Raw genomic sequence first — 27938 nt, 5'->3', positions numbered from 1 at the left:
TGGGGGATGGAGTAAAATATGGAGACAAATTGAAGTGTGATTTATTTTCTCGGAACGGATGTACAGGACTGAGCGGCGGTCATATTTTGTACCGCTATGCGGTACATCTAGTTTACAAAGCCGTTGGATAAACAAATTGCGTGCGTGCGACAGAGGAAAAGTTCTTTGGTGTTGCTTTAACCTCGCTCTCTGTCCTCCTCCCAGACACACACGCACGCGCACACATACACACACCCACACAACCACATGGACACACACACACAAACACACTCACAAAACATTCATCATGTTTCCACTGTTTACTACATTTACGAGTGTCACAGTGTGCATGATTCTTTATGCCTTTATGACTTCCACCCTATTGGGGCTTTGTACATATAAAAATAAAAGAAAAAACTGTTTTTTCTACCTGGTCGAGGTTCAAGTTTTCTACCTGGTCGAGGTTTTAAGTGTTTTGAAGACACTGTTCTGATTGCTGGGTGAGGTGCAGACCTTTAATCTTCAAATGGTTTTGTCTTATACAACAATCATAAAAGAACAAATAATGTTTAGCCTGTTCCAAAGTTCATTAACTGAGATGAAAAATGTGATTGCCAGGTAAATCAAAAGTAAAATAAAAAAATCAAGGCCAGGCCAGAGAAGCGAGGTAGATGTTGTTAAGTCAGGTTGCTGACAGCTTCCTCCCCCGCCATTCAGCCAGAGGGGTCAGTCAAAGGCCTGATGTGTGCATAGAGGACTATGGTATGGATGTGTGTGTGTTTGTGTGTAGAGGAGCATGGTGTGTGTGAGTGTGTGCATAGCATAGAGAAGCATAGTGTGAGTGTGTGTTTGATGTATGTGGGCCTTTCTGCAACTACGGGCACTTTTGAATTCCCTAACTGAGGAAAATAAACCCTTATAAATTTTAATTTCAACCATCACAGCATGTCATAGAAACATGTAAGTACACAAATTTGGAAAAAGTCGTGAAGATTTTAGTTTTTAAAATGTTTTTTTTTAATGATTTTCTTTTTTTTCTTCTCGGGGTATGTCCTTACCGCAACAGAGAAATTACAGTAAATGTACGCATTTTTCTTTTAAAATGTTTACACAATTTCAGCACTTTTGTATTCACTGCAATCAACTCTTATTTCTAATCATGCTCAATGAATAAAAAAAAAAAACATGTTAAAATAGAACATTTTAGGATTTCCTGTGTACCAGGAGAAAAATCAGACGGTTAATACAAATGTCAGACAAATGTATTTTTTATTATATTGCTGCAATATGTACATTACACGTTCAATAACTTTTAAAAATATTTCAATGAATAAAAAATATATAATTATTATTATAATTGGCTAATGCATTGTTGCGTTAATGACATTGTGTAAGGAAACTAGTGTTAACAGCAAAATGAGGAATAGTTTCCTCCCATATGAGGATGTATGAACTGAACACAACACAGTAAACAGTAGTAAAAACAGGGTAAAACCATTTCATTTAAAATTTCTGTGTAATTATGGGGTTGTTTACCAAGATCACTCCATCTCTAATGAAAATGTAGCTACATACTTCTCTGATGCCTCAACTACTTTCTGTTTTGCCCTCTGGTTTCTTTTACTTACTTTCCACTGTCTTATTTTCAGATTCACCTCTTTCTTTGTCATCTGTGAGACAGTCTTCAGTTGTCCACTTTCCTTTCTTTTTTTTGTCACGCTCTCTTTCCTTCTGCAGATACTCTTTATGCTTTTCTGAGTTGTTCATCATTTTTTCTCTGCTTTTCCTTGATCTTTCTGTTGAATTAGGTTTCATCTAGGGTAGCAAATGTGATGTATTACTATTTTGGTTGATATATTGGCAGTACAAGTAGAAAATTAGAAAAGTTAGAAAAACACCTTTTAATATAATGCACTGAACTTATTTACTTATATCAAGAATAATATTATGTATATATATTAGTCTATCAGTCATCTATTATCAAATAATTTCATTAAAAAAATTAAACATATATATTCTAACCATCCTGAAAGTACATTCCCTGGCAAAAGTGCTGCGGTAAAGACATGCTGCGGTAAGGACATTTAAGCTAATACTGCAGAAAAATGACACCTAGCAATGTCTGTTGGGTTAGCTATTTCTCACACTATCTGATATACACTAGTTACATTTTAATATGAATTAATTTTTTAAATGTAATGCAAAATACAGAATAACTAGGCTGCCCGGTAAGGACACACAATAACTACTACATAGGGAGTTATGATCTTTACCTTGATTTCTCCAAATTTTGGGACACAGATTGTGGAAGGTCAAACCATGTGCCCAATGTGGTCTCCTGAAGTCTTCTGTTTCCATGGAAACTAGATTTGTTTGGCTTGAGAAACTATGTTTTTCTATGGCATTTCATAAGTGTTGCGGTAAAGACTCAAAAGTTATGGACAGGTGCATTTTAATTAAAAAATACTATAAATAATGTTGAAAGGCAAAAAAGAACTTTAGTGTGATTAAAAGAATATTTTTCTTAAATAGAATACATTTTTAAAATATTTTTTATTCATTGAATAAGCCCTTTTAAAATGTTTAATCATGGATTTTATAGTCCAGGGACACACCCAAAAGGGGTGTTTTGACATATTAAATGACTTGGAAATGTTATTAAATCACATTTTTTGGGGATTATTATTTTTTGCAAAGTGTACCATACCATTGCACATACATTTCAAAAACATTTCAGTACAAATCTTGAAATTTATGCTCATTTTCATCCTGGGGACTTAAAAAATCCCGTAGTTGCAGAACGGCCCATGTGTGTGTAGAGGAGCATGGTGCAGGAGTAGGTGACGATGTGCAAGGGTGCTCAACAGTGGGGCTAGCTAGTCACTGGATGATTATGTGGAAAAGTACTGGCGTGCGCAGCATGTTGGGGTCGGTATTGCTGAGTGGTCTGGGGCATTGGCTGTGCCAAAAGATGAGAAAGAAGTCTGATGGTGTAAGCTCAAGGGGCATTATTTCCTCACCACTTCTTTACTAGCAGTCTGCCCTTGGGTACACTTGTCTGTCTGCACATCCATCTCTGTTTACTTTATTGCTGTTGATAAAAAGTCACACAAGGTCTCAATGACTCTTCTCCACTTTTATTATGTCACTTGGAAAATGAATAATTCATCTCAATGCTCAGGCCCAGTCTATCTAAAAAAAGGTTGCCATTCATTTACTACAGGCAGATCCATGTCAGACATTACTCAGCAATCTCTCCATGCACCAAGATCTTTGGTCATTTACTTAAGACAGCTTTGCATCACTCAGGCAGTGATTGTTTCCCATACTCAATGATCGAGAATTTACCTGATCAGAAGGCATTGGCATTGTCAGACCTCTGTCATCTGGTTGTGGAAGAAAGACAGAGGTGGAGGCAGAAAATATGGAATATTGACGGCTTAAACATGGCAACAAAGGTCCGACAGGACACCGATATGTGTGGGACACACTGTGAATACTTGGGCTACAGAGGTTCACTGACCATCCTGACATTGGCTGCCTGTAGATCCACCAGCTAATAGGACTAATACCTGAAGAACTCAGCTGGACTGGCATTTGACTATCATCATAGATTAGTCTCCCAAGAATGCTTGATGTGTATCTGTTGCAGTCTGTCCTGACATGTGCACTTCATTTGGAGGGGGAGTGGCTTTGGGATGTCAGACATGGACTCTGGAGGTGTCCATCTATGGGCCTAATGAAACACTGGCAAAGAAGATGCCCACTTGATACCCCCCCACCCCCATCCCACCCTACCACACACACCCACACACAAACACACTTAATGCAATGACATATGAGTCACAAACACAGAGGACAGTCCTGACTAAACTTGCTTGTGATGTCAGTGGGATGGACATGCTGTCTTGTCACTCACACACACACACACACACACTTAATGCAATGGAATAATTGTTGGATTACATATGAACTGCTGAGTCACAAACACAGAGGACAGTCCTGACTCCTGACTAAATGGTCCACTTGCTCGTGACATCAGCAGTGGGATGGACATGCACACACAGTACTCCACTTAGACCTACTTCCACTCTTCTGCTGGCACACATTAACAAGAGTGCAAATCTGAGGTTGTAATTCCTACTCCCTGACTTATGAACAACCAGTGGGGTCATCCCAGGTTGTTTGCCAAAGACACTTATGTTTGTGCACAGGTGTTGAGCTTGTATATGTGTGTGTGTGTGTATTCCTGCATAGATAGGTAAGTAAATACTGCCTCTTCTAACATGCCTTGAGAGATAAGGGAAATCTGCTTATTCATATAGACCCTTCCAATCTGTTCCTAGAGGGTTTCATGTTAACACGTTCAAAACCAATGCAGAAATGAAAAAGAATCAGAGCTTAGTTTAATGCTCTACAAAATATTTACTTAAAAACTTGTTTTTTAATTTTCTGTTTGTCCCAAAGTTAACATTAGCTCAATGTTGTTTTCTGTGCAACCGGAAATGCCTTAGGCACGCACATGTTTTTTGATGCAGTTGAAAGGGTCTATAAGGGGAAACAATGTCTAAAGGATTACTCTACTGGTTAACTAAAGTAAGGCTGGAACTCCTGTCCCTCAAAATCCATGTTTTCCCACACAATCCATTGTCACACATTAACACACACCACACAGTCAATGTGCTTCAGTCAACGTGAGGTGACTGTCTCTTACAAATGTTAAATGTTCGCGGCAGATTTGCAGCAAACTTGTGGGTGATTTGTGGGAAACAAATGAGTTTACATGTATATGTGAAAATATGACCTTGAAATTTGCAGCAACTATTCGCTAGAAACCTGAAATTTCTGTAAGGGGTTTCTATGAAAGGTCAAAGTAACAAAAATTAAATAAAAAGTAAATTACAAAGTAAAATTTCATGTAAGTCAAATCACCAAGTATCAAATTTAAATCTATCAACGGTCAATAAATGTAATCTAATTTGAAGTTTAAATCAATGTCATTTGAATTTTTAATTACGTTAAACTTGAAATCAATTGAATAAGAAGTTGAATTAATTTGAAGTCATACATTACATTTACATTTCCCTGTTGTTTTAATTTTGAATGAGACTTAATATTTCAGCCTCATGCAATTCCGTGCGCCACCATTTAATTCGAACGCTTTTACTTTGGACTTTGGTGTTTAGGTTGTACTGTCACCTGTCAATCATGCTCTGTCCCCCGCCCCCCCTCCACTGAATCTGAGTCGATTTATCAGGTCTTTCGTAATAGTTTCCCAGTTTCTTTTGTTTTGTTTTCTTTTGTTACCATAACAATGTATGCTAATCCGTACGGTACATAGCCATGAACTGTTTATTTCTGAGTGGTAGCTTCTAGTCATGGCGAACATTTTGGATAGTGAGGTAAGACTTTTCATCATCGAAAAACTTCGATTTGCCACAAACTTGCTAAACACAGATCACACGAATGATGCGCTACATTTTCACATAGACTGGCTTCAAAGACCTGATAAATCGACTCAGATTCAGTGGAGGTGTTGCATAGTCTACTGTTGCCGACTGCATCGCATTGCATAAACACTCGCATCTACAGGTAGAGATGACTTCTGATGTTAAGTAACAACCATTTAGGATATGTTGTAAAATATTGAAGTTGTAGGACATTTACATAGCTTAAACTGGATGTTTATTTTGTCCCTCATGCCTGTTTCAATCATCCGGACCAGGAGGGAGGAATGAAACATTATGTAGTCAACCTTTTTCCCCAATTGAAATCACTATTTCTCTAAAAGGTTACGTACTCTAATGGATCAACACTGAAAACTAGAAAATAAACTACAACCAACATGAATTTGAATTTTTAATTAAAAAAGAAATATATGAACAATGTCAAACTTATTATTTTCTTGTTAACAGTTTCTTGACAGCCGCGGGACTGTCCGTTGGGAACAACATAGGCAGGCAAAACAAGATGATTGCCTTTCCCCAGTATCTCGCCTTCGGGATTCTGAAATAGGTTTCCAGGACCCCCTGTCCATGTGTGGTGCAAAGCTATGGTGCTCTGTTACACATATGATCATTGGATTCGAACACCAGATCTTGAAAATCCCCTTCCGCTATATAACTTACTATAAAAACTTAACTATAAAAACTACCTTCCGCCATCGTTGTTACTTCTCAGCTTTTTCTGCAGAGCAAGTGCTTAAGAGGTCCCATCCCCCTATAGGTGGGCTGAAAACATGCGGAACTAGCAATGGAGTCTCCAGTCTCTGGCCAAAAAATCCTTTCTGCGTCATCTGTGGAATTTTTTCAGGCAAGAAATACAGATATCTCTCGTCTCAGGGGAAAATGAGGGAGGGAAGTACGATCATTCAAAAATACTACCGGGTTTCTAATGATACAAAGCTTAAAGCAAATCGGTGAAGTATCCCTTTAAATTCACCCAATTGCTTATTCATGCAAATTACTTATATTGTTTACTAATGGAAAAAAAATAACAAAACAGTGGGTGAGGTTATTACAATTTTGAAAAGGGACGGAGGAAACAAAGCTGGGTGAAAAGAGGGTGAAAAGCTTCATGGTCATGAGATTGGTTTACTGTAGATGGTGATCACTGTTACATTGGCAGGATTAGGCCTATTACATTTAAAACATGCAGATTTGTATTATGTTGGTGGTTTATTACGTTGGTAGGAAACAATATTTCATTGTTGGGTATACGTGCAGATTTTTTATTACGTTGGTGGCTTATTACATTGGTGGAAAGTTATTACATTGGTGGGTGCTAGACATGTGATACAAAGTGCCATTACAAGAGAGCTGGCCTGGTGCTACCAGGTTTGCATGCAAGTTATTACCTTTGGTTGATGTCAGAGCGCAGGTGTTTTGGACTTCACATCAAAAATGTTTTTACTTCAAATAAAAAACAAAAAACAGCATTATTGAAAGGAATCCATTGGTTTGAAAATGTATTTGATTTGACCATTTTGTGTCAATGAGGACCATATAACAATACACAATAACACCATATAGGACTTAATTTGCTCCTCAAGGGTGTAATGTTATCCAGTGTACTGTAAACAAGCAATCATGTTTGTTCAGTGATGCACTGTCTCATGGCAATTATTCCTATTTAAAGGGCTAGCCTATTACATAGTTTCTGCAGTCTTGAATTCCCTTCTTTGGAATGCTTGCAAAGCTTTATGGTCATGAGATTGGTTTAGATGGTAACAATTGTTGACAACTAGATTCTTATAACTGATATAACTATCAGCCTACAACAATCTGATTAAGGTCACTGTTACCACCTAACAGTCCTCTGGGCCTACGTACAAAATAGTGAATCATGTGGTAGGCCTACTGATATTACTGCTGAAGAGATTGCAACTTGACTGGTGCTCATGTTCAGAGACTTCTTGAAATTAACCTCCAAATTGTCTTGACACCACTCTCACTTTTCTTGTCACTTCTCTTTGAGGTGTTTTTTGACTTGGGGGTTGGGGACAATAGGTGGGGGATGGGGACCCCCAATCAGATAAGCCTGTTGGGGGTAAGGGGTCAAGGGGGCCGGTCAAGTACATTACCGCGGCAACTTCACTCATGTAGCTTTCCGTGCAGCCACAGGGCAGAGGGTCAAACAGCCAGATATATTGCAAAAGAGAAGGGGGGAAGGGCTTTATGACACTACCTGAAAACATGTTGTCAAGTAAGTCTAAAGAAACCTATTTGAATTAATTGATCTTATTGACAGAGAGGGTAGCCTATATTATAATAATTAATTATTTGTTGTTGTTTTGTTAACAATAGAACAGATTGCCTAGGTCTAATGCTACTCTGCTACAATGTTTATTACCACTACTATATACTAATAGTAGGCTACTAGGAATATATTCTAATAACGTATTAATAGGCTGCTAATACTAGGCAACTAATATTATTATTAATAATAGCTATACTGTTAGGTAGCCTAATATCATATCATATAATATAATATAAAATAGGCTAATATAATAGCATCAAAACCTCCACCCACTCACGGGAAAGAAAGCAATTTGAGCCACTGTTCTGTACTGTGACTGTTTATTTATTGTCTTAACCTAGTGTAGCCTAAGCAATTGGCTTTCAATGTAGACATAGAAACAGGAAAGTAGAAATGCCCTCCAGTGAATAAATTATTATTATTATTATTATTATTATTACTACTACTACTATTACTACTATTATTCTCATTCGGCCTATTTTTTTATTATCACCTTGACACGAGTAGAAACTATGCTACTCGCTGGTCTACAGATCTACTCATGACAACGTAGCCGGCTGATTCGACTGACTCGCACTCATAATGCACGTAACCGGCCCAGCTTATCCGACTGACCCGGGTAGGCTAGCCTACTCAAGCAGCTCCAAGAAGAGCTTGCAATGTTTCGGACTGTCTTTGCGACCTAATTGCATTTTAAAGTAGGCTATGCCTACGTGCAGAACATTGTATGTTATAAGTGAAAGAATGGCTTTTGTTGAGGATTTGCTTTTCACCTTGACGAGGAGTTACTTGCTTGTCTACAGATCCACGACAACGTAGCCGGCTGACTCGCACTCATAACAACATAACGTAACGAAAGGCTATTTCATAGCTGCGGTTCTCTGAGGGAGATAAGTGAGACACAGATTGTGACTCTATGGGATATAGCGCCCTCGCGCGACCGCTCTTGAAGACCTTTAAAAACGCCTATTGGCTGAGTGAGCTGTCAATCATAGGCGCCCCGCCCGCCTATAAATTACCGTGACCGCTCACTCATCTTCACATTGACCAGCTCTGAAAGACGAGCAAGCAGAAGGGGGGACGCAAGTCTGTGTCTCACTTATCTCCCTCAGAGAACCGCGGCTATGAAATAGCCTTTCGTTCTCTTTCGGTCGACTCGTTCGACACAGACTGTGACTCTATGGGAGTTTTAACAACGCCCCTGATGCTCAGAGCCGTGGGCCTAGACGCTCCAGCCTCAAACACAGCGTGCGCCACAGTAGACGCTGTGACATCGAGGCGATAGTGCTTCACAAACGTATGCGGCGAGGCCCAGCCCGCAGCCACACAACTAGCCTGGAGAGGCACACCCCGAAACGTGGCCCAGGACGCGGCCATACCTCTGGTAGAATAAGCCCTGACAACAGGAGGGTCGTTCCCTGAGGCCCGGTAGGCCAGTGCAATAGCCTCAACAATCCAATGAGATAGCCTCTGTATCGACAGTGCGCGCCCCTTAGACCCCGTCGCAAAGCACACAAACAGTTGGTCACTACGCCTGAAAGATGCAGTCTTGGTCAAATACAAGCGTAATGCACGAACCGGGCAGAGAGAATGCAATCTCTCCTGCTCCTCCGAGGAAAATGGAGGGGGATAAAAAGACGACAGCTGCAACGCTAAGACATAGGCACTTTAGGTACAAACGCTATATTGGGCCGCAAAAAACTCATACAAACTCTATTATCCGAGCATGTCCGCGTCGAGCTGAATGGTGGGTCGACGTGCCCACGCGCCCTGGACCACTGTGTGATGCGGTGGTGGCTGAGCAGGGCGAGCCACCGTTGCCTGGGTTCGTTTACCAGTGGGCCACTGACGGGCAGGTTTAGCCATCGGCAGCTGGGCCGGGTGAGGGCGTTGCACGGACTGCGTGGACGACGGAGCCAGTTTGCGAGGGAAAAGGTAGCTGAAAGCCTCGTTCTCTTTCTTTTTTGACTCGCATCGAATCTGCATCGCCTAAACGGCAGAGCCGAATAAACCACTCGGATCCACCGGGGCACCCAGAAAAACGTGCCGGTCCTTATCCAGAATTTTCGACAGGTTGAGCCAAAGATGCCTCTGGGCTACCACCGTCAAACCCATCGCCCGCCCTATGGCCTGGTTCGAGCAGTGAGTGGATCTCACGACGAAGTCCATTGCCGTGCGAATCTCGGCCCACAGGTCCTTTATGGGCTTGCCTTCGTCGATTGCTGCTCCGACCTCTGCCTGCAGCTCGGCGACGTAGGCAAGAAGCAGTAAGATTGGATTCTATACGGGCAGCCTGTCCGAGGACTTTGAAAGTTTTCTCCAGTTGTTGGGAGGTAAACTTCGGTGCGGTAACTGTGAGGATGCAGTCAGGCCCATGTTAGCGTCAGGGGCTAAGTAAGATGCCAACGACTGCTCGGCTCTGGGGCAGTCCGATAGGCCCCTTTCTGCCGCGCCCTCCATCTCAGTCAGAGCCCCGAAACCAGCGATAACAACCCTGTTGGAGTAGGGTTTGTTCCACGTTTTCACCACATCGTCCAAACAGTCCTGGAAGGGGGGGACCGAGGGTCTAGGTGCTGCCGCTGGGGGCGGGAGGAAATTACCGTCGAGCCTATTGCTAACCCGTGCCGATGCCGAGACGCTGGGCTGCGCGTTGGCAAGTTTCCAAAAACAGCTTGCTGGCTGTGGTGTGCTGTTCGGTGGAGACAGGCTCGTCGAAAACCGATGATCCGTCCGCCGCATCCACAACTGGGGCCAGGGAGGGGGCCGGCTGCGGGTGGTCTTCGGCAGGTTCAGTCCAGCTAAGGACCTGTGGCTCGTCGTCCTCGCTCATGATCAGCTCGGAGAGTACAGGGTCCAAGACCGGAGGTTCGAGGGTTAGTCCAAAGCCTTCGAAGCGTTGCTGCAGAGTTCCGAGCCCAAAGCGAGAACAGGCAGCGCATCCCTGAGGGTTTACCAGGGCCTCTTGGGCATGCTGGAGATCCAAGCAAGAGACGCAAACGGTATGGTGATCTTTCCTCTCGATAGACTGGCCGCATGCGTTGGGGCAAGGTCGACGTTTGGGACGTGCCGCAGCAGGACGCATAGTGCAGGTCGAGGAACGTGACCACGTGTCCGTAGAAGAGGCTAAAGACACGAGGTAGAGTAAGTTAGCCAAACCCGATGTGGGGGCAGCGAGCAGGTGCGGCTTTCCCCAACAAGGCAGGCGAATAGGAAAAGTTCGGAGATGAGGCTAGCCAAAGCGGCCAAGTTCCAGAACCGCCTGTATGTGAGGCTAGTTCCTTGCAAGCGAAGCTCACTAAGATCTTTTATTTATTTTTTTTGGAGTAAGAATCCGAATATCTCGACGCTTCGCGGGGTTGAGAACCTCTTCCCCTATGAAACAGTTAAGCCGGGATAGCGGAATCAACTCGAATCTAGTCGGCGTGGTATAACTCTGTCAAGTGGCTTCAGTGAGTCTTGAAGAGCTAAAATGTGAAGATGAGTGAGCGGTCACGGTAATTTATAGACGGGCCTATGGTTGATAGCTCACTCAGCCAATAGGCGTTTTTAAAGGGCTTCAAGAGCGATCGCGCGAGGGCGCTATATCCCCTAGAGTCACAGTCTGTGTCGAACGAGTCGACCGAAAGAGAACCGGCCCGCCCAGCTGATCCGACTGACCCAGGTAGGCTAGCCTACTCAAGCAGCTCCATACAGAGCTTGCAATGTTTCGGACTGTCTTCCCGACCTAATTGCATTTTAAAGTAGGCTATGCGTGCAGAGCATATGTTATTTTAGAAGTGAAAGCATGGCTTTTGTCATTTTCTTTTCACCTTGACGAGGAGTTACTCGCTCGTCTACAAATCCACTCATAACAACGTAGCCGGCTGTTTCGGCTGACTCGCACTCATAACAACATAACGGAACCGGCCCGCCCTGCTGATCCGACTGACCCAGGTAGGCTAGCCTACTCAAGCAGCTCCATGAGCGTGCAGTTTGGACTGTCTGCACGACCTAATTGCATTTTAATATGCTACATCTATACACCAAATCTAATTATGTCTAGGCTACATGCAGAACATTGAATGTTATTTCAGAAGTGAAAGAATGGCTTTTGTTGTGGAATTGCTTTTCACCTTGAGGAGGAGCTAGCCTACTAGCTCGTCTACAGATCCATCATGACAACGTAGGCTGATTCGACTGACTCGTACTCAACGTAGCCGAACCGGCCGGCTGATCCGACTAACCCGGATTGCTACTCAGCAGCTCCAAGTCCCATGGTCTGCGAGTCCGCAATGTTTCCGGCTCTGCAGGAAGTTAACCAGTTATCTCGGACTGCCTGCTCACTCAGTCGCTTGAGTTGATTAGTGGAGTTGTGATTGCCTACGAAATTGTTACATTTTTGGCAGCTACGATGGCTAGGGCTAGGACTAGTAGGCTAGCTAATGTTGCAAGAGGTTTGTGTGTGGCGCTGTTTATCGTTTTAGATTGAATTGTAGTAGGACTCAACTGATCCGAGTTAATGATACTAGAGACTCGCGACTCATGGGTTAATTTAAAGATACGGGTGAAAGATCCGAGTGAATCACAACTCAAACAGGCTTAGGTCCTACACCTCTCCTCCTAAAATAAATGGTAGGCTCTGTTTTAACTGCACCAGGATTGTGTAGGCTAACCGGCTACAACACTAGTTTTAAAAGTGCACACACTAAATGGAGAGCTAAGATTAAAATGCGGACTGCGCCTTTAAATTGGCGACTTTTTATCTATCAGCACAATGCTACAGTACGCTATTTCCACTAAATATTCAGCTCAATATGATGTGCAAGAGTTTTACTATAAGTATGCCAAAGCTTTGATCTCTTAGCACCGTCACCATAACGTTACGTTCTCATGGTGAGATGGCATCCTGAAAAATGTTTTAGACAAGGGGCGCAAGGTTCACGGAGGTGAACGGCTGGAAAAACGCGTAAATGACAAGGTAAACTAAACAATGTAGTAGGCCTAAGGTAGACAGGCTTTGTGTGTTAAAACTATGAAAACCTGTAAGGTTAGGCTAGTCCGTCACAGCTAACTTCAAGCACAGCTTACACGCAGCTTCCTAAAAGCGAACCCGATGCAAAGCCAAAATGAGAAAAAACTTCATACATGATGTCTTTAAATCAATTTGTTGACCTTTGTTTCATTGCTTCTGCTGAGAAACTAGTTCGCCACACACACTGAACTTATCAAGCATTCTTCAGAATGCAGCTGATCAACACGTCACGTCTACTTTCACTTTCAATTAAATCTACTAGTAAACGAAATACACTAGAAGCGGCGTGATATTCGGAAAAATGTGAAGCACAAAACCCGTCGTCAATGTCAGCGGCCTGTTATAACAATGGCCTGTGTTATACAGAAATATAGCCTACCTCTGACCGACAGACCCCCCCCCCCCCCCCCCCACAAAAAAAAAAACGGAATTCCGTTTAAAAATGTAAGAATCACACCCCTGATGCTTGTACAGTGGGTACTATTAATGGCTGATCATTTTAGCACCTGGACTCTTCCACTATGGAGCCATGCGGTTGTCATGTGAAGAATGCAGTTTGACAATGTTTTCCTGAAATATTCTAGGCCTGCCCTAAAAATTATGTTTTCTGAATGTTGTATTATTCTGTATTATTTGTGCCTTTCCTAAACTGTCAATGCCATTGACACTAATGCATCCCCATACCATCATTGTTGCTCAGCTTTTAACTGTGCAATGATAACAATTTTGGTTATTTTAATTGGTCTGATCACAGGTTAAATGAGCTCAGGCCTAGAGAAGACAGTGGGGTTTATGGGTCATGTTTAAATATGGTTTCCTCCTCATACCTCCTCATCAATAGACTTTCTTCCTCATATCTCCTTATCTTTACTTTTGAGATTTGCAGATGCATGACATTGTGCTTTTATTTACATGTTATACAGCATACCCTCATCAATAGACTTTCTTCCTCATATCTCCTTATCTTTACTTTTGAGATTTGCAGATGCATGACATTGTGCTTTTATTTACATGTTATACAGCATACCTAGAAATATAATAAGTCATTAAAACATTTTAACACGAGAGTCATCATTATTTTCTACAGAAATATAGCTGTCACACAGTATCACCATCATTTCCCCAATAAAATGTAGGCTATGGATCATAGCTGGTACTAAGGAAATGGACAGTAACAACAGTAACACATGTCTGATCAAATCATGTTGACATGGTCGACATAAGAGTTAGATGTTAGAGTTAGGTTTCATGTGTCATGGCAGTGTCATGTGTTCATGACAGTGTCATGTCACTCTTATGTCGATACTGTCAAGTAAAGTGTTACCAATATGTTTAATGTTTAATGCATCAATTTAAGTTTAATGTCACTGCTCATGCCCTGGACGTTGTAAGTCAATGTAGTCTTTTGAGACCCACTCTTAATCTCAATTGAGATATGAATTCTGGATGATGTCATTCATTCATTGACATGTGAACCAAACAACAATTGAACACCAGAGAGTGAACTCATCAATCTCCCTACCCAGCCTGATGGATAGTCATGGTAAGCATGGAATGTCATAGATAACATTGGCATCCTGGAATATTTTTCAGGATGTCTCAAAAGTCAGGATGACAATGCCAGGAGTCATCTGCCTCAAACTGTGAAAGAGTGGATCAGGGAGGATGAAGAATCATCTCCACTGATAAATTGGCCACCACAGAGTACTGACTTCCTGTCTTTCAGATTTGCTGAAGAAGGTTTTTACGCAGAGCTTTGTCATATGATAAAGAATCTTAGCGAAAAATAATGGAACTAAACAAAAACAATTGTTGTGAAGTTGCTTATCATTGTCAGAATAATGCATGAATGTGCACCATAACCCTGCCAAAACACCATAATGGATTGATTTAAATAAGTTTCTGAGATTTAAAAAATGAAATGATACAAAAATGTCATGATACATGCACAGATTTTTATTACGTTGGTGTTTTATTACGTTAGTGGGAGCGTTGGTACGTGATACAAAGTGGCATTACAAGAGAGCTAGCCTAGCAGGCTTGCATGCACCAAAGTTCATATCGACACAGACCGCAGGTGTCAAAAAGCGTGTTACTTCAAATAAAAAAAAATGCCTTTAATATTAAAGTAAGAATCCCTAAATAGAACATTTGATTGATTTGAACATTTTGTGTCAACGAGGACCATATAAAAATATGTGTAATGTAATCTAATGTAAACTGTATAATGGTAGAAAAAGCAATCATGTTTGTTCAGTGATGCATTGTCTTTGTCTCATTGCAATTTTTCCCATTTAAAGGGCTAGCCAATTACATAGCTTCTGCAGTCTTAAATTCCTTTCTTTGTAAATAAAATAAAACTATATATATATATAAAAAAAAATAGGAATAAGATCCACAGGAAACATAACATCGACTGCAGCACTATACCACTGCAAATTATAGCATATGTCCTTAATAGCTGCATTTAGTAAATGTTTTGAAATAATAGAGTATAGAAAATGATCAATCACTAAATATTGGCTAAATATTAGATTATTGTCACAAATTGAATAATAATAATTTAAGCTCCGGCTTCAGAGAATAAGTGGTAGGCCTTATAACATCTAGTGCAATCACAAATGACTTGAACAGTCAAGTGTCATCGACACAAACCAATAAAGGCAGAGAAAAAAAGGCACACCTCCAATTCACTGTCTGTCACTGACAGTATTTCAAAGCAAGCTTCAAGGAAGACAGACACCATAACAGACCCATAAAGTTTTAGATGGAAAAACATAATTTGGGAGGAAATGGTCTGAATGCAGTAAATGTGTGTATGAAGTCACTGCAATCTCATTTTATAAGATGACCCAGAACAGCTACAGCCACCTACAGCACCTGTAAAATGTAATCTCTCTGCTGATATGCTTCAAAGAAGAATTCATCTAAATCTTCATCTGAAAATTTAAATCATTGAAGGCACAACCATATGAAATTTCATAAAAGGAAGAAGTGCTGTAGAAATACACTTGTTAAGTTTTAGCTGTAATAAGTCTGCACAAAATTAAATATGTCACCTTGTGGCAATCATATTTATATCTGAAACTTTTGCCTGTCGTAAAAGTTTTTGGTATAGGTTTGATTTACTGCAATTTTTGCATGGGTGCAGTGTCAGTGAATGAGCATTTTTTTTTTTTTGATGGGATTAAATAATGGATTTGGTGTCCAAAAGCCTTCAGATTGTTATATCAAACTAGAAAATGTAATTTTGAGGAAATTACCAGTGCATGAAAATGCAAAACTGTATATTAACATAAAATACAAAACAAACTTTTATTTGGAAACAGTTGTGGGCAGAGGAAACAGTTGGCTGGAGTCATAGTTGATAACAACTGACAGTTGAAATGGCTGAACAGTTAAATAGTTGAGTATAAATAATTTTATATGTTTAAATAATTAAATAATTTAATAATGAATTATTGTAGTGAGGACATTTATTATGAAACAGTTGTGGGCAGAGGAAATAGTTCAACAGAATCTGTAGTCTTAAGAGAGCCAGATTGTATGCTTAAAGCCTGAGACAGATAGTTTAAAAGTTGAATGGTGAATAGTTTGAAGAGGATGAATGGATAGAAAGTTGGATGGAATGTGCCTTATATCTTTGTAGAATGGAGAGACACAGAGAGAGTTGGCCTAGTTGAGCAGAAAGCAGTTGATACAGGTGCAATCAGTTTAACTGGCCCTTTGATGGGTCATAGTTAAGCAGCTGGAAGTTGATACAGGTGCAAATCAAGTTAATTAGCCCATTGTGATGTCATAGTGCCAATGCAAAGTGCAAATAAGCTTGTTTTTATTAATATCTCAAAAAGTATAAAGTTTACAAAAGTGAAAAATACATTCCTCAAGTGTCCTTTTCAAGACCTACGTTACAAAGTTTGAACGAAGTTTCTATGTTAAATGGTTGAAGCTGAATTAGACGCAGAAATTTGGTGGGAAGAATAACTAGAAATGCAATTCCAAGGAATTACCAGTGCATGAAAATGCAAAAGTTGTGATGTAAAATATCATGTATAGTTAAAATAGATAATACAGAGATGGTTACTACGGTGATGCTAGGATAGACATGGTGGTTGCATAGCTTAATAAAAGTTGATAGTTTAAAAGTAGACCGTTGAATGTAGAAAGTTTAAAAGTTGTTGATAGACAGCTAGTTTAATAGATAGATGGTTTAATGGTAGGTTAAAAGTAGACTGCTTAAAAGTTGAATGTATAGTTTAAAAGTTGTTGATAGACAGCTAGTTTAATAGATAAATAGTTTAATGATAGTTTACAAGTAGACCGTTTAAAAGTTGAATGTAGATAGTTTAAAAGTTGTTGATAGACAGCTAGTTTAATAGATAGATAGTTTAATGATAGTTTAAGAGTAGACTGTTTAAAAGTTGAATGTAAATAGTTTATAAGTTGTTGACAGACTGAAAGTTTAATGAATGTTGATATTCAAATAGTTTAATGGCTGTGTATAGGTAGATATTTGACGATAACTAAAAGTTGGAATGGCTCTAATGTTTGCTAGCAGTTATGCTAACAATTTTAACTATGGTAACAATGTTAACCATGCTACTTAGCTAACTTAACTAATGTTTTCTAGCAGTTTTGCTAAAATGCTAACAATGTTAACCATGCTACTTAAGTAACTTAGCTAATGTTTTCTAGTAGTTTTGCTAAAATGCTAACAATGCTAACCATGCTACTTAGCTAACTAAGCTAATGTTTTCTAGCAGTTTTGCTAAAAATGTTAACTATGCTAACATGCTAACTATGTAACATAGCTAACTTAGCTAATGGTTTCTAGCAGTTTTGCTAAATATGCTAACTATGCTAGCAGTAACTAGATGTACCGCAGAGCGGTACAAAATATGACCGCCGCCCAGTCCAGCACATTTTTTCCACAAAAATAAATCACGCTGAAAGGCCTATATGATTCTAACTGTCTCACTAAATTGCACTATCCACACTCAATTCTCACTGGTATCTGCTAGACAACAAGTACCAAAACATGATTAGTTCATAGATTTCACATGTAAAATTCATTTTATACAACCCCACCCCCATCTTGCCTGTTCACAATTCTGAGAAATTCTTGAATTGTGTGCATGTGTGCGTGTACACGTTTATGTTTATGTATGTGTGTGTGTGTGTGTGTGTGTGTGTGTGTGTGTGTGTGCATGCTTGTGTGTTTGCCTGCGTATGTGCATGCATGCGTACATATGTCTACTGTGTTAGTATGTGTCATACGTATGATTACTGTGAATGTGTGTGCGTGTGTATCTGTTTATGCACATGTGTGCACATGTAATGGGTTAACATGACCCCTGGAGGCAAACATACGGAAAAAATTGGTCATCCTAGGCCCTACGGTTCTCCAGATATTAACAGAAAACTGTGTCTGCCCTACCCTCCTTTCGGGGGGTCCAGTACAGCGGGGGGCTACAGATCAAAACGAAAAACGATGGTTCCATGCTATCCATGTGGGGTTACATGCCCACCAAGTTTCGTGTACCCCGGTCTTTCAGTGTCCCGGGAATCCTTGTTGGTGTACGGTCACTAAATGTACACATAAATTATTTTATTGTAAGGCCCCCCATGAACGAAAGTTCACCAAACTTGGCATGCATTCGGAGGGTGTCATAATGATCCTACACTTTTAATTTCGTGCAGTTTTGACCATGTCAGCCAGAGATATTGTGATGAAAACGCCTAATTTTTTGCTTTTTAATTTTTAACTAGGTGGCGCTATACATGAAATAAGTGGTAATGGGGTGGGTTGACATGCCCCCTTAAGACCAACATACAAAAAAAGGTGGACCTCCTAGGCCCTACGGCCCTACAGGCCAGTTGGTGTATAGTAACATAAATTAATTTATTGTGTGGCCCCCCATGAACGGAATTCCACGAAGCTTGGCGTGCATTCAGAGGGTGTCATAATGATCCTACACTTCCAATTTCGTGACTATGTTAGGTCACAGATACCTGCGACCTAACATCTCATTTTTACTTTTTTGTGTTTAACTAGGTGGCGTTATACATGAAATGAGTGGTTATGGAATGGGTTGACATGGCCCCTTGAGATCAACATACAAAAAAAAATGGTCCTCCTAAACCTTACGGTTCTCGAGATATTCACAGAAAACTGTGTCTGCCCTACCCTCCTTTCGGGGGGTGCAGTCCAGCGGGGGGGGGCTACAGATCAAAACGAAAAACGATGGTTCCATGCTATCTATATGGGGTTACATGCCCACCAAGTTTCGTCTACCCCGGTCTTTCAGTGTCCCGGGAATCGCTGCGCGGCGGTCATAATAACATGCGCTAACCATGCTACTTATCTAACTTAACTAATGTTTTCTAGCAGTTTTGCTAAAAATGTTAACTATGCTAATATGCTAACAATGCTAACCATGCTATTTAGCTAACCTAGCTAATGTTTTCTAGCAGTTTTGCTAAAAACGCTAACTATGCTAACAATGCTAACTAACTACAGTGGGTAGGAGTCATAGTTGATGACAAGTGTTGACATAGTTGATGACAAGTTAAACGTTGTTGATAGACAGCTAGTTTAATAGATAGATAGTTTAATGATAGTTTAAAAGTAGACTGTTTAAAAGTTGAATGTATATAGTTTAAAAGTTTAAAAGTTGAATGTAGATAGTTTAAAAGTTGTTGATAGACAGCTAGTTTAATAGATAGACCGTTTAAAAGTTGAATGTAAAAAGTTCAGTAGTTTAATGGGTTAAATTGTTTAACAGTGGATTATTGTAGTGAGGACTTTTATTTTGAAACAGTTTTGGGCAGAGGAAACAGTTGAATAGGATGTGTAGTCTTAATTGACCCAGATTGTATGCTTAAAGCCTGAGGCTGCAGGTGGCCTGAACACTTGGCATAGGATTCTAATTGCTTAATGGCCGTATTATGATGTCACAATCGGCAATGTTAAGTCTATGGGGATTTTAGAGTATAAAAGTTTAAAAGTTGAAAAGACATAGCAGCTTGGTCCATTTGAAGACCTACGTTACAAAGTTTGAATGAAGTTTCTAAGTTAAACTGTTTAAGAGAAATTGCGTACGGAAAAAGTGGTAAGTGGAATAATAATAAGAAGTTGTTGCCTAGGAAGAACAGTACAGTGCATTTTCATGCATTGTAATAATAATAATAATAAAAAGAAGAAGAAGAAGACTTCGGATAACAGAACAGTGCATTTTCATGCACTGTAATATGAAGAAGAAGAAGAAGAAGAAGAAGACTTCGGATAACAGGCAACATGAATGCACAGTCAGTCAAGTACAGTCAAACGGAGACACTGAGACAAAGGAAGTAGGCAGTACTTGACATGATGTTCAATACTTTTCAGTGTGGGGTGGGATTACTGACAGTGCAAAGAAAGTGACATAAATACATTAATGTGAATGTGAAAAACAAACAAAGCACACAGACAGGTTTCAGGAGAAGTTATTTGCATGAAAGCTGCTGTCATGTGTTCAAGTGTGATAACATCCAGGGCCAGTCAGGCAGATATTTTTACTGTGACAGGTGTGAGGCACAGTGAGTCAGCTTCTTTTTGTTTATTTTTAAAGATGACTAAACTTTTATTTTCAGGCTAAAAATGTTCACAAGAACTTAAACCTTTTACCAAATATGTTCCAACATATTTTATACCCTAGGATTCAAGGATTCTCTAAAACACAATGTCAGTCTGCTGTTTCAACAGTGTCAGTATACAACTACAAATTTGTGACAAAAAAACAACCAATAACATTGCTTCATCTGTGCTTCTCTTTGTCCCTTTGTTTATTTACTTAATAGTATTCCAACCTAGATAAAACCAGCACAGGTTCATCCATGGCATGTACCAATATAACATAACTTAATAGAAATAGATTTGTGCTTGCAAGGGAGCCCATTCATAAATGACCCAATTCAAACAGAGACTGTGCATTTGCAACTTAATAAAAGGAAAACTTGAAGAATGTAACAAGAGAATTCTAAGAATGCCCATGTGCCATAAGGTCCTGATTCTTTTGTGAATGGAGGAACAGTTATCCTAAGAAGAGGCACATGCTCAGATGGGCTATTCACCACTATGCAGATGAATGGAGTGGTCTAATAAAGAACCAACAGAAAGACAGACACACACTTGATGCATTTACACCCAACTGAAAGCATGCACACAAACATACACACAAATACACAATGCAAAGTAAATAGAATGCATATTGTTGACATTTAAACATTCACAAGGTTATAATCTACATTCAAGATAGGCTATGAGTTAGTAAGTCAGTAAGTCTTTTTTATTTATATAGCACATATGTTATGCAACCAAAAGAGCACTGTGTCCAAATAGCTTACTAGTGCATGTAGGCCTATACTAGTATATTGCAGCTAAGTGATCGGAGCAACATATGGCCCATGCAAACCCTTATCTTCTTGGTGACTCATTTATTTTTGATTAATTAGAAATGAGAATTATTTATTTATAATGCATCATTAGATTAATTGTTAATGAGACAATAAGGCTGCTCTCCTGAGTTAAGCCTTTTAAAGCCCACAAGTCACATTAATACTTTGGAAGTGGGAAAAATAGTAAAATATAGTCTGTGATATAATCATAGTATGTGTTATGCGTTATTTCTGAGAAAACTCCAAGTTCAAGTTCTCTCTATACCTTCTCTGCTCTTTGGCCTTAGTAGCTTAGGCCTAGAATGATGTGAGAGAGGTGTGCGTTCGTTGTTATGACAACCAGCAGTGCCCCTCCCACCGGTTTGTGCCAGAGCATCACTTGCTGGAGCTGTCCAGAGAACATGCGGGAGACGGATAGAGTTGAATCACTGGCTTCAGGGTCAAGTTTCTCTCGTAGCAGGCTATAGTCTAAGCTGTCCTCAACAGGCCTACTATACTTTGACCGGTTTGAATGTGACATTTGACGGTGCTGTTGCGAGAGTGCAACCAGAAATTGCAGAATAAAAAAGACCAAATCCGTATAATTTATGCGTAATGATTTACATCAAATAGGAACATATTTTGTGCAAAAACAGCGGAATGGGTCATTTTGACAATCCAGAGGCGCATCCGAGAATGGTCCGGGAAGACACTGGCGACAGCGGGGAACGGAACGCGCACGAGTGCTTTAAATTCGCGGAGCTCATGGGAACAGCCAAGCCGGTAAATACCCATTGCCGTGAAAGCACGGACACGGACTTACAGCACGATAGAAGTGAGGGCTGGCCACCGTTGACGGTGAAGAGACATCAGCACAAGCACAGCCTAAAACGCCGGTACGAAGTTCTGGAGACGCTTGGCAAAGGCACGTATGGGAAAGTGAAGAGAGCTGTAGAGAGAAAGAGCGGAATAACGGTAAGAGAAAAAAACGACATTTTGTCTTCAAAGTAACCTAATCGTTATAGCCCAACAGGTTCATAATGACATGAGCATTAGCCTATGTTTCCACTGATGGCGATTTTTGTAGTCTTTAATCTTTCATCGAGTTTTGATTGTCAATATAGGCCTATAGTCACAGTGATATTGACAATAAGATGAAGTGTATTCTCTCCGAATAAAATACTAGTTTAATCACTGTCTTAGACATAATGTGTGCAAGCATGAAATGACAGCTAAATCTGAGGGTATCCTACAGTTGTATGTTTGTATATTGATATGGTTCATGGTTACAGTAATTTAATCTTTCACAAACATTTGTGAAAAAGCTCTGTAATGACTGCACTTGTTCTCTTAAGAGCCCAAACCTCTAACCTTAGAATCCCCTGAAAGAATATGTCTGCAAAAAATTGCAAACAGCAATGCTTCTATGCCTTTCTTTGTGTGTGTGTGTGTGTGTGTGTAAGTCTATGCACACAGGTAGCGAATATAAGGGGTCATGGCATTCTGCACAAATTAATACCACAATATCTAATTAAATATTTACAAATAAAACATTTCTCAATACATTTCTATTTCTTGACTAACGAAATCCAACTTTATGAGAAAGCATCATCGGCACGGCACTGAACTCTGATATTGCACTTTTAAGAGCGAGTTCACAGTAAGCTGAATTCTTCTGAAACGGATGGAAAAAAGTTCAGCATTTCTGTATGGCAAGTCAGACGTCTTTGGCACCTGGGTAACCAAAGGATCAGACAGTAGTTGTTTATCCACAGCTGTGAGCATTTTATGCATATTTTATATAGAGGATTATATGCTGCATTAATGTGGGATAAATGGTGTCTGTGCATGTGGAACCATCTGGGGTCTTTTGTTCTCCACAGGAGAGAATTTAAGTCATATTTATTGGAATAATAATCAGCTATAATCTCTTTTGTTACAGTGGGCACTAGAATTGGGCACTAGACTAATCACCCTAGCCTCCTAAGAAACACTGTATCACTGTGTCTTACACCTTACATCCAGAAAAAGACCCTCAGGTGGGCAGCTTTTTATGTGTGTGTGTAGAGTATTTCAATTCCTCAAAGTCTTTAGGCTTGTTTTGTTTTCAACTCAAAAACAAAGCGCTATCCATCGCCCTCTCGTCGGCGCTCCATCCTCTTTTGGAGGCTTTTTCACCGAAACAAATATGGCTTTATTCGGGATAATCTGAGTGCCCCCCCCCACCCCCACCCCCGACTGTCTGCCAGTCATCTCTGGGTGAAGGCGAGGTGGTCCTGATTTGCCAGGAGTTTAGCGTGCCAGGGATTCCTTCAAACAAAACAAACATATAGATTTGGCACGCGTGAGCAGGGCAAGCAGGCGAGGGGGTGGGGGGGGTGGTGGAGAAGGGGAGGGGAGGCTGAGCGTCTGACTCCAGATTGGGGTCACAAGATTTTTGACAAGCTGCCAGATGGATCGGCCAGCGGTGGCATGAGACGGAAGGCCAGGCGGGGGGGTGGATGGGTGGGGTGATCGTTAGTGGGTCGTGCAGATGCTGGGACACACAGACACACATAGACACACAACACACATGCGCACACACACACAAACACACTCTTTTAAACATATGCTGCGTTAAGCAGTTGAAGCTCATGATCACTGTTTGATAAAAGCACTAGACAGCTTTGATAAGAGTTGATCCTCTATTACTGACCGAAACAAACACACAAGGGCTGACAGACGCATAGATCTACACACACACACACACACCATCAGGAGAAACAATGGTCAGAGTGTCTTATTGGCTAAACAGGCTTATTGGTGCGAGAGGTTGTGGGCCAAAGGGCCGGGCTGTGGAATGCCAGACGTTTAACTACTGTAGATACACACACACACACACAATCAATCACACACACACACACACACAGACTCATGCACCCATTCATACAGAATACCAAGTAAGTAAGTAGGTCAAGGGAACAGGTTCCAAACACTTGATTTTTTACCTGCATTACTAAAGCATATGGTGTAAGCTTGGGAAGAGTGTCTACATGTGTATGACAGAGGTGTGAAAACCTGTACTTCTGATGGCAATTATACCCTTCATTTTGTGTGTGTGTGTGTGTGTTTCACAGGTGGCCATTAAATCCATAAGGAAGGTACGCATAAGTGATGATCTGGACAGAGTCCACATTCAGAGAGAGATTGAGATTGTGTCTCTCCTCACCCATCCAAATATCATACGAATGCATGAGGGTGAGCCTAACATGCAGTCACAAACTCACACAGGGACAAACATACACACAAATGCACACACACACACACACACACACACACACACACGCATTCACATGTACAAACGTTCAGCTCAATTACTTACCATGTTCTTCACCATCACTGTGTGTGGTGTGTGTGTGTGTGGTGTATGTGCGTGCATTGTGTAGTGTTTGAGTGCCGTGAGAAGATAGTGATGGTGATGGAGTATGCCAGTGGGGGAGAGTTGTATGACTACATCCAGCAGAGACAACGACTGAGTGAGATAGAGGCCCGGAACTTCTTCAGACAGATCACCTCTGCAGTTCATTATTGTCACAAGGTACTCACACACATGCACACGCACACACGCACGCACATGCACACACACGCACACACACTCACACAAATCAAGATGACCATGTATTCCAACAGATTACTTCCAAAAAAGTACATCTATTTCATTGGATTAATATAGAGCTAAACAACCATGTAGGAATACATGAAGTATTTGGAGCCTATTTGGAGACAACCCATTCTATTGGCCTCTGTGTGATTAACGCGTCTGTTGGCGTTTTTAACCTAGCCAACTTGGTGCCAATTCACAAACATTCTCAAGACCTACAAAACAGGCCTCGAGTTATGCTTTGGTTGCACTTGACCTGTGGTTCATAATTCAGTTTAAATCCTACCTCGGAATCGGTAGGCAATTTCCCTCTGGATCGGACCTTCTTGGAGTCAGGGTGGCTTACCAGAGGTTTAAAGGTTAGCACACTTCTGCCTGGAAATTTATAAAGACAAATTTAGCATGTTTATTACAGCAAACAAATGTTTCTGCCACCTCCAGACCTGTAGCAGTGATCTACAGTATCTTCTGCTCTGAAGAAACAGACATTTCATATACAGTATACGTGTATTTGTCCATACAGTATTTGTATTTGTATACAGTATTTGAGTATAGTCTCTAGGTGAGCTAAATCTCCACAGACATGACAGTAAACACTGTCTTTGTAACTGAATGTCCCTAATGGTCTTAATACCCAGAATACTCAATGGTGCACAACTATAGTGCAGTGCTAATGAACCTCTTAGGAGAAGCGTGGGAAACAGCTGGCTGACCTCGAACCTAGAAGTTCATCAACACACATCTATTTGATTTACTTGTCATCCAAACTGGCTTTAAAAACTGAACTGTATGCTAACCCAGAAGCAGGGGAGACTGCTGATGTGCAGGTTGTATGATAGCCTATATGATACATGATAGACTCAGACATTTATCCATAGCCAGGTATGTGGCTAATGCATGAGGACACAGACACATAAATGAGCTCTTGTGCAAACCCAAAGCCACTGATTCAAATTCATTGCTAATGAGGCTTTGCCATGCACATTCCAGTGTTACTTTTACACATTCACGCCAGTAAAAACATTCAAATCTAGAAAATCTCTTAATCTCAATTACGGATGAAAAGTTGACTCGGCAGCTGTTCAGAACACTTCAGGTTAGAGAATTACAGTGAGTTTTCACCCCCAGATTTCACAAAGTTCCCATGCTTCAACCCACCTACAATGCTATGTTTCTTTATCAATACATAACAGAACACTGTAGAAAAAAAATATTATTGCTATATAATTGTCTATAAAACAAGTGGTAAAGTCACTAAAATACCACTATAAAATCCAGATACAACTGAGCTGAAACAGTATAGCCATTTAACATTACAGAGACTGCAGCTGCACACATATACTCATAGTATTCTGAAACCCTTCCAGAATGGTGTGGTTCATCGAGACCTCAAACTTGAAAACATCCTACTAGACCAAAACCTGAATGTAAAGGTGAGCTGGAATATTACCAGTGTCCATGTGTTTGACATGGATTATGTCAGATTTTTTTTTTGATTTTGTGAGGTCTGATGATGTGATGGTTTTCTGGCAGCTGGTTGACTTTGGCCTGTCTAATCACTATGAGAGAGGGAGAATGCTGGACACCTTCTGTGGCAGTCCGCTCTATGCCTCCCCGGAGATCATCAATGGAGTGCCCTATCAAGGCCCTGAGGTGTGTTTTCCAGCTAATTTGTGAATGTGAATGTAGTCAATATAAGTGGGCTTTGTTAACAAGGCAACATATAAGTGAAATGGAGATTACATGCATACTTGATCATGTGAACTAAAGATGTAATTTATTTACAGATTTGCAGATAATTGTAACCATTTAATTGATTATATTTGTATTTCAATTGTTTGACATTAACTGCATTTGCGTTATGTAATGTATTCTGAATGGAAAGGTGGACTGCTGGGCACTGGGGGTATTGCTCTATGCTTTGGTCCACGGATCAATGCCGTTTGATGGAGCGAGCTACAGTGGCCTGACAGAACAGATCAGACAGGGTCGCTTCCGTAGACCTCAGCCTCCATCAGGTACACAGACACACAAACTACACTACACTAGTGTGTACTTACAGGTTGGTCTTATTTACTTAGTTAATTCCACAATTTTCGTACTTCTGCAGTGCTTAAATTTAGCCAATATGGTTGTTCTCTGACAAGGTTTCATAATTACCAGGGAGTTGTTATTGTAATGAAACCAGTTGGTCTTCCACAGATGCCTGTGCTCTGATTGGCTGGATGCTAACCGTGAGGGTGGAAGATAGGGCAACTGTGGAAGACGTAGCCAATCACTGGTGGGTAAACTGGGGCTTTGACGTTTCCATTTGTGACTGCCCACCTGCCTGGTGTGTAAAACACTCCGGGTGGGACCATGATCCGTCGCCCTCTGCCAAGGGTTACACCACATCCAAACGTCTACCGTCTGAGCCACACCTCAGGCTTACCTTCCCCCCGAAACGGCCTACGAGCCAGCCTCCATGCTCCACCCTACCCAGGAAATCCCGACTGGATAAGCCTCTCTCTTCTCCACGAAGCCCCATCTCTCTCAGCCCAGCAGTCTCTCCAGCTCACTGCCAAGCAGCCAAAATGCCCAAGAAAGGCATCCTGAAGAAACAGTATGAGAGAGCAGCCCAAAGTGCTCCTTCAGAAAAGCAGGCTGGATCAGCTGACATCTCTGCTCCCCCAAGTGGTAAAGCTGCCTACAGAGGGGAAGGACAGGGGAGAGCAGAGGAAGGTAGGAGGAGGAAAGGTATTCTCAAACGCAACGGCAAATTCACCTCTGGTGCAAAGCCAACAGTGATGACACCACCCTCTTCACCTCCAGCATCGTTCCCAGAATCCTTAGAGTGGGATCCAGACCCAGAACTCAGGAACAGTCAGCAGAGGGACATGGAGAACGCCCAGGAAGAGGAACTAGAGAGATAAGGATAGAGCATGTCTCTCATACTCTGACCATCACTCACTTTTCTTGCTGTCTGTTAATTGATTAAAAAATGTTTGAATTGAAATATGGATTTCATGAATGGCATTGCCACTGTAAAGCTGAACCAAACCTGTCCATAGGCTAGTAGCCTTAAAGCGATGGTTCGGAGTTATTTCACCCTAGGGTCCTTTGCACCATGACCCAAGCCAAACACCCTCCCAGAAC

General features: G+C 40.9%; 1 protein-coding gene and 1 long non-coding RNA gene across 3 annotated transcripts; one reads left to right on the top strand and one right to left on the bottom strand.

Moving 5' to 3' along the window:
* Positions 1–210: 210 nt before the first annotated feature.
* On the top strand, positions 211–27798 carry LOC121714060 (NUAK family SNF1-like kinase 1). Of its 2 annotated transcripts, none has more exons than XM_042099214.1 (7): positions 211–741; positions 24280–24400; positions 24589–24740; positions 26171–26236; positions 26337–26456; positions 26689–26821; positions 27006–27798. In XM_042099214.1, the coding sequence occupies exons 1-7, from the start codon at positions 739–741 to the stop codon at positions 27713–27715; spliced, it is 1305 nt and encodes a 434-aa protein (XP_041955148.1). In that variant the 5' UTR covers positions 211–738; the 3' UTR covers positions 27716–27798. The 2 variants fall into 2 exon arrangements, with proteins under 2 accessions (XP_041955148.1, XP_041955147.1); XM_042099213.1 differs by lacking the exon at positions 211–741 and adding an exon at positions 21238–22138.
* Positions 22069–27655, bottom strand: LOC121714062. The gene is made up of 3 exons (XR_006033016.1): positions 27568–27655; positions 25090–25178; positions 22069–23473 (listed from the first exon to the last, which is right to left on the bottom strand). It is a non-coding gene; the product is annotated as an uncharacterized LOC121714062 (long non-coding RNA).
* Positions 27799–27938: the final 140 nt, after the last annotated feature.

This window comes from Alosa sapidissima, chromosome 7 (genome assembly GCF_018492685.1).
Source record: "Alosa sapidissima isolate fAloSap1 chromosome 7, fAloSap1.pri, whole genome shotgun sequence".
Taxonomy (NCBI): domain Eukaryota; kingdom Metazoa; phylum Chordata; class Actinopteri; order Clupeiformes; family Clupeidae; genus Alosa; species Alosa sapidissima.
The sequence above is the reverse complement of the archived record's forward strand: the minus strand, read 5'-3'. Positions and strand labels throughout refer to the sequence as shown.

Coding starts and splice junctions, on each gene's coding strand:
- LOC121714060 (XM_042099213.1), top strand. CDS start 21,824: ATGGGTCATTTTGACAATCCAGAGGCGCATCCGAGAATGGTCCGGGAA. Junction 24,741..26,170: donor CAGTTCATTATTGTCACAAG/GTACTCACACAC, acceptor AAACCCTTCCAG/AATGGTGTGGTTCATCGAGA. Junction 26,822..27,005: donor TAGACCTCAGCCTCCATCAG/GTACACAGACAC, acceptor GGTCTTCCACAG/ATGCCTGTGCTCTGATTGGC.